At 33.7% G+C, this 13,705-nt stretch overlaps 1 protein-coding gene across 1 annotated transcript in view; it reads left to right on the top strand.

Moving 5' to 3' along the window:
- Nucleotides 1-13,705, top strand: part of LOC113497152 (CUGBP Elav-like family member 1) — a 340,295-nt gene that overhangs the window by 16,379 nt on the left and 310,211 nt on the right. Inside the window, exon 3 of the mRNA XM_026876556.1 lies at nt 10,179-10,245. Coding sequence (XP_026732357.1) covers nt 10,193-10,245 — 53 coding nt within the window. The 5' untranslated portion in view covers nt 10,179-10,192. The remainder of the gene's footprint in view (nt 1-10,178; nt 10,246-13,705) is intronic.

Raw genomic sequence — 13,705 nt, 5'->3', positions numbered from 1 at the left:
GTTCTCGCGTTCTGTACGTGGCAAGGCGGCGGTAAGGTAGGGTAAATTTACTTTGCCACAGAAGTATTAATGTTTTAAAGACATGACACTTAAAGTTGTTCTTTCTCAAGTGACTCTAAAACAGTCTACAGAAAAAACTTGGTGCCTGTTGGTCCCATGTGGCTGTCCTGTCTGACAAGCATATGACTTAAATGTTTTTACCATTCCCCGCAACACAAGGATTGAATTCGTAAGTGCGGAATTCGTTTAAAAAAAATCTTAATTAATTATTATTTAGTATCTTATCTGCTTGTCGTTTATAACGCTAGTTCGAAGTTACACTTTTAAAATTTATTAACAACGATAAGTCTAATGGTTCTGTTTAAAAGGGAATCGTTAGAGCGTTATTTTCACTTCCTGCAAATGAAATAACAGAACTGTAACTAATGGTTTTCTTCGAACTCTACATGCTTTACTTACTTTACGAGAAAAAATAAAGGTATATTTCTTACGTACGGTAAGTACGTAAAAATGCATTGGTCTGTAATATTCAAGGATTTTTCTCAGAAATTTTGAGTAAATAAAAGGGTTTCCATTTTAAAACATCGAAACAGTATTCATCAAGATATATTTAATCATTGGTTATACGTTTCCGTTAACTTGTTTCACTCCCCTTATATACTTAATGGTTAATGATCATTTCATATCTTAAAAGATGAACTTTAAAAGACCCAATATTTGGAAAGACCTAATATTATGGAATCGTGTCCCTTTTGTAATTATCTTTAGTTACGATTTAAAACTTCATTGAAATTTGGGACGTACATAATAATGTTAAAGACTATTGCCAGTACCGAAAACGTTTGATCAAAAACTTAAATGTTGACCTTTCAAAAGCAAGGCTTCAAACAACACACCTCGTAGCGGCATCTTTTTGCTACGGCAGCGGGCCTACGATCAATCGTAGCATTCCTCCGTTCATCTTCGTAGAGGCGTAGCATATTATTAATCACAAGCACACCACAGATCCTTATCTCCACCGTGACGATAATACCTGTCAGTCAGTATGTCAGACCACGTCACCAGGATTGTGAGGCTTAACCAGCGACATATCCAATTAGATGATATTTATTAGGGCTTACTGCAACCCCTCCGATACTAATTACGAACGAAGCCTTCGATCCACGTGAAATATTGTGAATTTAACGAACCTATTGAGTTTGAATGATTTTAATTATTATGTAGGTCCCGTTTATAGGTATGCTTTGTTTTGTAATTGGAACATCTGGCCTCGTGAGTGAGGTGTAGGTATGGTATGGGTGATTGAATTCATAGCTTTGGCGTTTGGTTATATTGCTAGAATGTTTTTTTAATTAATACGAATAAAGATTTAATTGAATTAAGATTGATGTTTTCAGTATTAAAAAGGGACGTCTCTCTTGTAGGGCGCGTTGTTTTCACTAGTAACAGATAGAGATTTTAAATATTAAATGTTGAAAATTTAATGATTATGAATTCGTTATAAATATCAAATATTTTTCACGTTACATAAAAGTACATACCTACCAATCACTTAAGTTGTTATATACGTAAAGTTATTACATTTTTTTACAGCCAACAATTTCGTGCTGAGAAAACAGAACTATCAAAACGTTTCAAAGTTTTATATATTATTTAACACGAGTCGTAAGAAATTCATTTCGTTGAAACCAAGTTTTTACGTTCCCTATATAAAACACCCCAGTGTTGCCGAGACGAAAGTTGAAAAATACTACCTTTTAAAAGTGCGGTCGTCGTGAAGTTACCTAAATAACCCAAGGTGCTTTGTATATTTTGTTTAAGAGGTCTGTCTTCACTTCTTCTTGGTCTGGCAATGGAAAGGACAGTAACATTTGATTGTGTAACGTTGAGATCGAATTTGTCAACGTTTTTTGTTTCTTTTAGTAAATGAAGGTAGGGAAATAGGCTTCTTTTTCAGGGATTCGTACATGAAAGGTAAAAACGGAAATATACTACTGAAGCTCTTCTTTCCGTATGTGACTAGACTGTGTCTCATGAACGGTGGATAGCTAGAGAGTTATTTTTTCTAAATTCGTAATGATATAAACATAGGAGTTAAGTGATTTTTTTGCTACTTATAATTTATGATATGGTCATAAGATTGATAGAGATAGTTTTGTTTGCCTATTAGTGCGGAATCCTCTTCGCGGATCCGACTCGCTCTTGACAAGTTTTTGAGACACGTCTAGATTTCTCATAAAAAAAATGTAATTTTATTGTCTTGAGATAATTATACTTGTATGGTACGAGTACAATATTGTCATTATTTGTAATAAGTATTGTTTTTCATACTCCTAGAGGGCCTAAAAAGTTTTTATACATAACAGGCTAATACATTATTTTTTTTAATTTAAATTTCCAGTTACATTCATTTGTAAATAAAACAGAGAACATAAAATATTCACTTTGCTGTCTGAACATGCTATAAGTACTAAAATATTCAAAATGCGCGGCTGCTAGATTAAAATGCTACTTTTTATATTTTACGTTATAAAGAGATCTGGTAATAATAAAAATGAAACTTAAATTACTGAAGAAGAGATACGCGGCTATCCCTACTTTGTATTGTTGAAAAAGATAATTATGGTAAGAAAATTACTAAAGAAATGAGAAAGCTAAATGGCAAATCATCGTCAATGTTTCAAAAAAAATTGAACTGTATAGATATCTCATTTTATATGATACATACAGCGTGGTGATAGGCGGATTGACAGGAAAGAAGTTCAGTGATAAGGTTCTGTTTTTATCCTTTGGGTACAGAACCTTAAAAAACAAATGAGCAGACACAACATTCATCAATCTCAAGCACAGCCTAAACACGTTTTGGAACGTCAATCGTATTAGAATAAATTACAACCGCCTCCCGTACATAAGGCATAAGGCAGTGTAAAGTCTTCGAATTTCGGATTCGAGTCACGCTGCGCCAGAGCAATGATTACAGTTCGCGCTCGTCTTTATGTTAATCTAACTGTTGGAAATTCACTTTTGCGTTGATTTTTTTTCTCGCACTTCGCTCTGTTTGAGTGCTAATTGTGTGACGGTGACGATAGGTGTGTATGTGTTTGTGTGTAGGTAAGTTATTTGTTACTAAATAGGTGTACTGTATTTGAAAGTTCGCATTCTCGTTTCGAAAAATTTCGACAAGATATCGAGTGACTTATGGACTATTTTGAGGAGTGCAGCATTTTGTGTGCGTGTGTAAAGTTTATGTAAATAGTTTTGTTTAGCAGTTTTAGCGTGATTTAATAACATGCATGTATTACAACTTTTGAATTTGTAAACTTGAAGAAATCAATAACTTAAGTTATATGAAGCCACATCATAGAGTCTTAATTACTATTCCTTATTTTACTGCAGTCGGGTAAATATTAGAACAAATCTAATTATCATTACGAGAACCACACGCGTCCCCAAATTTTTCGAAAAAGTTAATGTAATTCGATAGGTCGTGGAAAATTGCCGAGGGCTCCGTGATTATGGTGGAGTAGAATTTAAAATTTGGGGACACGTAATAGGGGGTGTGTATTGAATACAAATGGGCAAAACTTGCACTTTCCTCTCAAGATTAGAAAAGCGTGTTGTGAAGTGAGTTTGGTTTGTTAGAAACTGTCACGGACAGAATTTATACCAATTCACGTTGAATTTTTAGATTGTTGTTTCTTTGGGTTCAGTATCTAATGTAAGGTAAAAATGTATAATCAGACTATCTCAAGAATCATTATAGATAGACAGTGAATATTTTCCCAGAAGTATCATGTCTGTTGACCCTATAAAAAAAACGAGGTTTAGAAACGGACGGTACAGACAAAATTTTTGATGAGTGACCATTTTCATTTAAAAGCAAATTTTCTATAGCGTTATTGTTCGAAACCCTCATTGCAGCGAGTCCGAAATTAACTTCACCGGTTTTTTTTTGTGCGCTCATAAATGCGATACACAATATATATATTTTCGTCTATTACTAGAAATTCCTACATACCTTTTAAACATATCACAAAAATGAATCGTACTTTTGAATATATTCTTTAGTGTGACAGTTCATTTCCAGAATACAATGCTCGTGTCACTATAATCTTAAATAATATCAATCAGCAGTGTCTTTTCATCTTCTGGCCGGCGTTATTAATCCCAGTCTTTGTCGTAATCGGACAAAATCACTGTCACCAACACGGGTCGGTATAATGATTGATCATGAGTTATTAATCGCTCGATATGTAGGACTCTTCTTATTGTTGTCTTTTCGTCGTTTGTGATCTTTTCTTATTGTTTCTTGTGTTTCCTGTTGTTTATCAAATATAGAAATGGTATTAAGTAAAAATGATAATTTGTTTTCCGTACCCAAGTGACGTAAAAAAGTTGGCGGCGGCAACCATGCATGTATACTGAATACTGAATTGGTACTATACCAGTCTAAAAATATTCATTACTTCAGATTTCCTAAGTTATACCACAATAACCAGTATACAGCTTTCCGCTTTTAGTCTAAATCAAAACTACCTATTTTAGTAGGTCAGTTTCTAATTTGGGCCGAAGCGGCAGACCATGTTTTTTTATAATTTTCAGCATTATTGTCTCTCTTGATAACGGCAAAAGCATTAATACATATTTTTTAAACTCGATATTGTAATAAAACAATATTTTATTCTGTTTGTCATTAATAAAATGCCGCAGGTCATTTGTCAAGCCAAAATATGCTTGGTACACAAAGAGTATTGCAATACGGCTGTCGAAAAATTGGTGTTTGTCAAACGGACGAACCGAGTAGTCATATTTACCAATAGCCGAAGTTGCCTGAAAAATACCGGTTTTTTTAGTTACGCGAAATACGCCAGGTATATTTTTATTCAAGCTTAAAAAAATCGATGGGCGTATATTGCGGCTTTCAAATTAAAAGTTGAATTCTATAGCTGCATGTTTGGTCCGTAAATATTTTAATATCGAAACCGTTCGTTTTGAACCAGGTTCTAACAACACATAGCTATGATTTATGGCAATGACGGGAAACAAACAATTTGATGAGCTTCGACCATTTTAAAACAGTCTGACTTTTGTGTCGTAATACTGTTGTAACACACAGCAAATAAATCGTCATCTTTATTTGTACAATTATAATATGCTATATACAACATAATTATGTACGGTAGCTATTAGTGTTTACCCTCCATCAAAACGAGTTACATATAGATAACAAATCTAGAAACATATACATACATATTTGTGGAACCCAACTAATACCTTCAAACGATCCTCGAAAAAACGTACATCTAATAAACTCAAATCTGACCATACAGATAAGCCTCAACCTTTTATCCTCCAAGATAAAATCCTACAAAATTCAACGTAAGCACCTTAAATAACATAGAAAACCAACCTAAAATAATGCAGTCGACATAAAAAGATTAACAGCGCTCCCACTTTTGTGCCTTGGACAAGGGATCAAGAAATATTGCCGGGAAGGGAGGCTGAAAGTACGGTAGGGTACAGTCACAATGTCGGATGAAATATTTTTAAGAATAAACGTTAAAGGTGAGAAGGTTTACGCAAAATATTTGCTGTGGGCGAGTGGTTTTTGGTATGGTATTTTGAGATGTGAGTTTGGAGTGAATTTTGAGTTTGGAGTAATAGATTGGAGTTGTTTTTTTTAGACCTATTATATTAGTGCACAGGTGGCTGAAATTGGTCACCATGTCAGACTGAAAGAGCCTGTTTTGAGTTGTGGGTTTGATTCCCACGTGGGGTAATCATTTGGTGATCTACAAATTAAACATGTTTGAAACTCTCCACGATAGAATATGATCAAATTCGTCACGAAAATGAAGAAAGCAGTGCACAAATACAAGTTAAAGATTCTTGCCAAATCGTAATCTATTCCTGAATTATACATGTTACTTTATTGTAATAAACTATGTTTTGTACCAATAAATACCTACTACCTTATACGAAACAAACCAATATAAAGCATTTAATTCAATATTTTTCCCATTACCCCATCACTAATACAGCCCCATTCTTCATCTCGATTACGTAATATGGATCTGTCGCGGCACCCTAATAAAAATCATTTTCCGTTCATCTCACCTATCGTATCCCTTCCGAAACAAAATAATAATCTTCATATGTCCTAATGTCACCATAATACGTTGCAGGGGGAAACCCATTTCGTACGTCATGAACGTGCCGTAGGCTTTGAGCAGACTTTAAGTGATAAAGGGAAATGTTTTTAAATTTAGTTTTTTTTTAATATGAGAATGTTTAGGACAGCACTAGTTGTACTATTAATTACTATGAGATGAGTTTAGTCAAATATCTTTACTTGATCAGGGACTAGATTTGTAAACTTGCACTGCAACACTGCATGTTTACAAATCGATAGTACCTATGTCACATTAAAAATACTATGGATTACATGATCAGTGGGGTACCGCTAATATTATTGCGGGTGTTGAAAAGAGATGCTGCTTTACGCCTGGTATTGCACTGTTCCACTCCCAAAACCATGATATTATTACTTTAAGATGTGGTAAACCCTCATACCACACATCCGATATATGTAAAATTGATACGGTCTAGAAATAAATAGTAATTAATGTCTCTTGGGTAATTTAATCGTCAAGAGCCCTCCTCTTCAAACTTCACATCGACATCCTTATTTACGCCAGCATCTTCCTAATTGTTTACCAAAATGTACACTGGAGCGTGAAAAAATATTTTCTTCTAAAATTATCCCCTAAATTGTCAATTGTCAATTTTCGAGTTGACGCCAACGTCGTTACAGAAGTTATTTTTGCCGTTGCTTTGCAATTTATAAAGGGGCACATTTTACGCGACAAAAAAGGTTGGGCGCGGTGTAAAAAAAAAAAACAATTTTCTAAGAAACGTAGGGGAATTTGGAAAGTTTCGGCGCCACCGATCCGCGGCTCGCGTAATTTTCTGACGGTCTGAAAAGAGTAAATTTGAATGACTAACCCAATCATAAACATGTGATTGAGAATTCCAACACTACATGTTTTATTTTTACCAGTATATAAAATACAATTTGTTCCTTTGAAATCGTGTTAAAAATGATTGATGAGCCGTCTCTTCTAATATTTAACACGATGATCAAATTTATCGATTCAATAAATGTTGACAGTACATTTTTGGGTCGTTATTAGTGTTGTGATTAATTGTCACTCAGGTTGTCATACGGTTTAAGAATATTTAACATATATTATTATCAATAATGAATATGTAGGCCATGCATTTGTCACTTAAAACAAATTAGATAACTGTCTGTTTTAAATAAAAAAAAACAAACTGGAGCAGATCTTCAAATGTGACTTAAATAAACGTCTTATGAATTTAATATGTTTTGTAAATCAATGTTTGTTTTGCAAAACTATAGTTCCAAATATTATTTTTCATCTATCATCAAAAACTCTTTTAGTTTTTATTACAAACAATTTATTGTAAGCCCTTGAACGGTTATTGCAGGCTCAACAGATTTGCGAAACTGACGAACAATGTGCCGAGCCAAATAGTTCGAGAGATTTATTAAACAATTTATGTTCTCTTGAACGCCTAAGTAATAACTTCGTGTCAAAATGGAGAAGAGAAAATAAATTTTCCGAACATCATTATTCATCGAAAGTGTTTAATATAGCTTGAATAGATGGAACCATCAACTAATGGACTGTTTGTTGTTATTAGGTGAAAATGTAGAGTTTTTTGTTTATTTTTTTATCGTTCTAAAGGTTTCTTGTTTTATAGTACACTTAATTTAATGGCGTGTTAGTATTATTAATGTTTTACATAGTTGTGGTATGATGAAATATGTAGTTTCGAAAAACCGTTCTTGAAATTTATCGCTTTTTTTCACGTCCCTTGACTTTCTAGGTTAACTGGTACATGTTGCGACATGCAGGTTAAAATAAATGTAAAATTATGCTACGACTATTTTACAATGACGAGAAAATCGTCAAACCTCAGAGAAGATGACATAAATAAAAATTCTTAGAGAAGTTTCAATAGGCAGTCCCAATGGCATTGACTCAAATGAGAGAAACGCCAAAAATATTCCTTGACTTGAACAAATCCTTTGGGAAGGAATTAGAAGTAAATGTCACCGAAAATTTGTGATTGTCGAGAAATTAGGAGACGAAATTGTTACAGTTGCTGTAGAGGTTTATGTATTTTTATTGAGCAATAATATTCTGCGAATTTAATATGAACATCTTTGAACATCTTCTTACACAATCCCCCATCTTTAGACAACAATCAACGTTGGAGAAGAGCGACTAGTTTTGAGCTCAATATCGCTGTTAGCAACTCACTTCAGTGAGCGAAGGTATTTAATGCCTTGTAGTCTCACTATGTTTCGCTTCCAAATCCGAAACAGTGACACCCTAAGGAGCATAGGTAGATTGCTCTCCTGAAGCCTTGAGCACCCATATCGTCAGCTTATGTGGCGAACTCATGTACTATGCCATGAAAGTTGTTAACCACTACCAATAATTATAATCACTCTTATAATATTTTAGTAGAAAATTATTATATTTAGCTTAGTAATAAACGGGTGAATGGATGACTATTTTATTTTTATCTCTTTAAATGTTATACATTTCCATAGTTTGACGCACTCACTTGTTTGCTCTTGACAGCTAGCTCTATCTAAAATGACGTCAACAAAAGCTTTTAGCTTTATGCTAAGTATAGAATAACCTGTAGTAACCGATTGCAACATCGCCTGTCAATTAAATATTTTTTTTATGGTTGTTAAAAAATAAACTGTTTTAAACGCATCGTCGATAAGGTTATACTAGTTTATGTTATGTTAAAAAAGATTAAATATTTTTTTTCGTAACCGTTGCTAAACAAATATGCAAATACAAAACCTTTAAATGTATCATTGTATTGTATTTCAAAAGAAAAATAATCTCAAGCAACCACAGACCCTTCTTTCCATTTCATTGGACATTCATCAAAATATATTTCACGCCTTTCGCAAAATTCTTAAAGACGTCGCGATATTACGATACAGAGTCAAAAACGGCGGCTGTCAACTGGACCATTAGTCATGGAAATAAGCAATCATCTGGAGCACCCCTTTTTAATTATGCAAAATCTGTGCCATTCATTAAGGGGGGACCCAAATACCCCCACCATTATCTCTAAAGAATGAACAAAATTATTTACTTGGAAATTATGAAAAATATATAAGACGGATGATGCTATCTGTTTCAATTTTAGCCGAGTGGCGAACGCTTGCCATTGTTTCGTCGCGAAGCGGATTTTAAATTGGACAGGTGGGGTGGGGAAAGATATTTTTTTCGTCGATATGAATCATAAAATTGTGAATAGCATTTTATTTAAGCGTACAAAATATAAAGTAGAATGGATTATGAGTTCAAAACTTTTTTAACAAATTTAGTTTATGATTGTTTGATTGGGATACAAACCCAATAAAAAATATTTAAAACATTTATAATTGATTATATAGTTAATTTATTCTTTACTCTTAATTATGCAAAACACAGTTCGAATTAAGTGAACATTAAAACACGTAATTAAATAAATAAATCAACTAACCAAAATGCTCTATCACCATTCGATTATCAATTCAACCCGTTAGCTAGTGGGATGTCAATATTCATTTAGTCACTTGCCCACAGTGTGCGCGTGATTTGTCGCTTCCTCCCGCTTCACCCCGCTCGCCCCGCTAACCTCCGCGCCAAAGGGAGGCTCACGTGGTCCGAATACGGAATCGGGACGAATTTTCGCCGAGGGCCACCAATTGATGTTGAAAATCGTTTGTATTATTAATAATTCGGATTCCGTCTCTCAGATTCCGCTTTGATTTATATGTTGATAGGTGTTATGTTTCTGTTTTTGTCTTTGAATTGATGATCGAAGATGTTTGAGGATGATTTTTATTTTATGTTTTTATATGTCTGGTTGGTTATTTTCTTTTGAAGTGTTATTAGAAGAAAATTTGTCGTATTTTTATTATTTGCACTTTCTCAACAATCTCACTAACCTTAAGAATATATCCTATTTTTCTAACGTAATACAATGTCGGGGAAGGTACGACAAAAAACGAAAGACGTTACATTAAATTGTTCAAAGTCAATGTTACTAAATATATTTTCGTTTATTTCCAGATTTTTCTCAGTACATGGGCGACATGGACATACAAGACTACAAGGCGATGGCCGGTGGAACTGACAGGTGAGTACACACAAAATACACGAAACTCGACGTTAAATATCTTGTACAACTAGAACTGTTTGTATTTTGTGTCAAATGTCTGCGTAAAATATGGGTTTCAAATGAAATTTTATAATTTTTTGGCCTTTTGGGACACTTTTAAAAGTATTTTTTTTTGTTCTAAGACTTTGGTATGAAGGATTTTACACTTTTGGAGTTATCAGGGACAAAGATCTTGATATAGGATTGTTAAATTCTCAAACAACACTTTGATTATTGATTTCTTATTTAAGAAAAAAACTGAATATAAATTTTCAACATGTTTACTTTTAGCAAAATCCGCCACCAACAATAATCTTTTAATCATCATAAAAGCTCTTTTATGAAAAAAAAATACCAAAAAACCCTACAACATATGTTTGGGAGGTCTCAAGGACCCTCCAATCTGCTTCCATTCATCGGCACAGCGTCATCCATCTTGTTTTTCTTTTTTTTTTGTCGTGTATCCCTCGAGCCGGGCGTTCGTCAAAGTGCAATATCATCAAATCACTGTAAAAGAAGTTTCATGATTTGAGGGGGTGCAAGGGGGATGAAATATTACAACGAGCGAGTTTCGTTTCCGAAAGAACGAGATGATTGTGCCCGTTGTGTATTGCGAGCGATTTAAAGCTATGCGGAAGCTATTTTGTAGTTATTAATTTTTGTATGTATAAAATATTGAATTTCCCATCTGAACAGAAGAATGAATTTTAGCAATAAGTCATACATACGGAAATTGAATTTAAAAAAGACTCGATAAAATAGGTAATTTGTTACCAACAAAAAAAAAATGCTGAGTAATAAAATATGTCAGTTATTAAATAAAAAAAATATTAATTTCAAAATTTTAAGTAAAAATTAAAACGTGAATCGATCAAATAAGAAAAGCTGATTTCAAATATGTTCTCCTCTTGGTCCTAAAAAATACTTTTTTATTCCTAAATCAATTAGTTTTCTTATTCGTGTAAATACATTTATATTATAGCATTATATACTTACCGAACATATCGTTTTTAGTGTCGGCGTCTTGTGCCGAGTCACTCAGGGCGTATTTCATGCTACGTCGACTCACGAAATGATATTGTCGGGAATATGATTCGTGTGTAACAAATGTATTATGTGCTTCGACCTTTGAAGACGTCGGTTCGATTCTCGGACGTTGAATGCTACGTGTTTATTTATTCAATTGAATTGCTGTGAAATTGTGTGAGTTATTGACGGATTTATATATGATAGTTGTTCAGGTTTTATGATATTACGATTTAGAAATGTTTGCTTGTTTTGTTGTTATGCTTAAATAAGATTTAAAGTTATATTAAAACGGATTCTTTAAACTTCTGCAACTTTCGTTTCTGTTTCTAAAATTGTTAAATTTTCCTTATTTAATTATTTCACTTTTACATGCACGTTTTTGCTTACGAATAATTTAATAACAATTTCAGACATCTTAATGACACTTATAGCCATAATTTCCTTATTGTTACATAGACCTCTCATCTCACAATGTGTGACTTATAAAATACTGAAACCATCTCAAGACGTTATAAAAGTTTTAGTGTAGTACGTAGCCTCGTAGCCGCGTAGCTGACGGGAGCCATTAGGGCTACGCCGTAGCACGTAGTTGTAGCCTTTTCTAAACATAAAGTAGACAGATACTGAGTGAAGATTTTTAACGTTAACGTTGAAACGAGTATTTTTAAGTGATATTTCTAGCGAAATTTTCAAATAATGCTTTTTTAATGCACCGCATAATATAGTTATTGGTGGTCATTTATAATAAGTTTGTAATATTTTTTCAAGCAACAAAATAGTAAAAACAACTGTTGCTCCACAGCAAAGCCAAAATAGCATTTAGATGGATACACAAATATACTGGTTTCCTTTAGACATTTTGTATAGTTTTAGCTCTACACTTGTTACGTACTCTACATTAAGGCTATAAAATCAATTTGAACACTTTGATGGCTATTTACTCTCAATATTAAAGGCTAAGCAGAAGCCCGCTCACGGATGAGGGCGCATATCGTGAGCGTGCTGATGAGCGAGCCAGCGGTGCGTGGAGCGCCCAGTGTCACACATCTGCCCTGTCTCCTATTATCATGTTGCTATGTTGGTCTAGGGGCTTAAGTTATTGGCGCTAGGATTCGCTTTTCACGTCTACGTCTATAGGATGGTGAGAGTTACAAATATATAAAAGTAAAGACAAACCAGTCCCACGCATGCAAATAGTTATTTATATAACCAGTAGACTCCTGATTTTATATCGGTAGGCAACTCTGTTAGTGAAGAAGACTTTAAATTTATCTTCTTACAACCTGAGTGAGTAATTTGAGTGATAAAATAGTCTCATTTCCACAAATAGACTACGCTTTATTTCAAATTATAAAGAAATAAATCTGCTTTTGAAGCAATGTATAGGGCAAACAAGTTAGTTTTTCAATTAATGTTAAACCAAGTTACCAACGATACGACTGAAGCGATGAAATCTGTTTCATCGCTTCTGTCCGTAACTTGTGCCGGATATTAATACCGCAAATACTCCGCTCCAATGTAGGTAACTTCATGCGTAAGATCATTGTTAGCTGGCCTATTCATCGGGGTGTCCGCTTCGGTGGTATCCCGTATAAATAGCCATTTGATCTTTAAATATTAATAAAGTTTGGATTAGAGTGAGTGGAGTTTGATAAATGTAGAGTAATTTAATAGGTCGCCATCATAAAGTTAAACGATCAACTGATGAAAAATAGTTTTTTACCATATTAAGTTATATCGTAAATATTTTGTACACTTGTATTATTAATATATTTTAATTGAATTCTCTTTTTTTAAATATTACTTAAAATGTATATAGGTACACACAATGTTCGAAAAACACAGCATTAAAGAATGTTTTAAAAATGGTACTCCATATTTTAAAGAAATTCAAACTTCTAACTTCCAGCAGGTCTGCAATGGGAAAAAGTATGTATATTATGTCAAGATAAAAAAATAAATTACCTGAAAGAAAACCATACATTGACTTCAATGAAAAGTCACAAAACTTTGAATCTCCTTCTACATTAAAATTGACTTTAAATAAATCTCGACGTACAGATCTAATAACTTTTCCACTCATAATAATTCAACCTTATCATCAGATCGAAACTTATCACAACCTCCCATCAATAACAGAAACTATCTTGAGGCAAGCCAAGGATGCAGCCGGATCGATAACCAATCAGCTACTCTCAACGGCCGCTAGAATTACCTGGGCCTTGATTAGGTGCCCGCGATCTCTGTAACTACAGCCTAGACGGTCAATAAACTTTCACGACGCTGGCCCCCGTCTCTTAATATTTTCCCTTGATAACTATTAAGGTGTTAACGCTGTTTGCTCAAGCTGTAATGTTTTGATGGAGGTGATAGCTGATTCTCTGTTAGATAATGTTTTGTTTACGTTTTA

This window comes from Trichoplusia ni, chromosome 9 (genome assembly GCF_003590095.1).
Source record: "Trichoplusia ni isolate ovarian cell line Hi5 chromosome 9, tn1, whole genome shotgun sequence".
In the NCBI taxonomy this organism is placed as follows: domain Eukaryota; kingdom Metazoa; phylum Arthropoda; class Insecta; order Lepidoptera; family Noctuidae; genus Trichoplusia; species Trichoplusia ni.
This window is presented reverse-complemented; position numbering and strand designations above follow the sequence as displayed.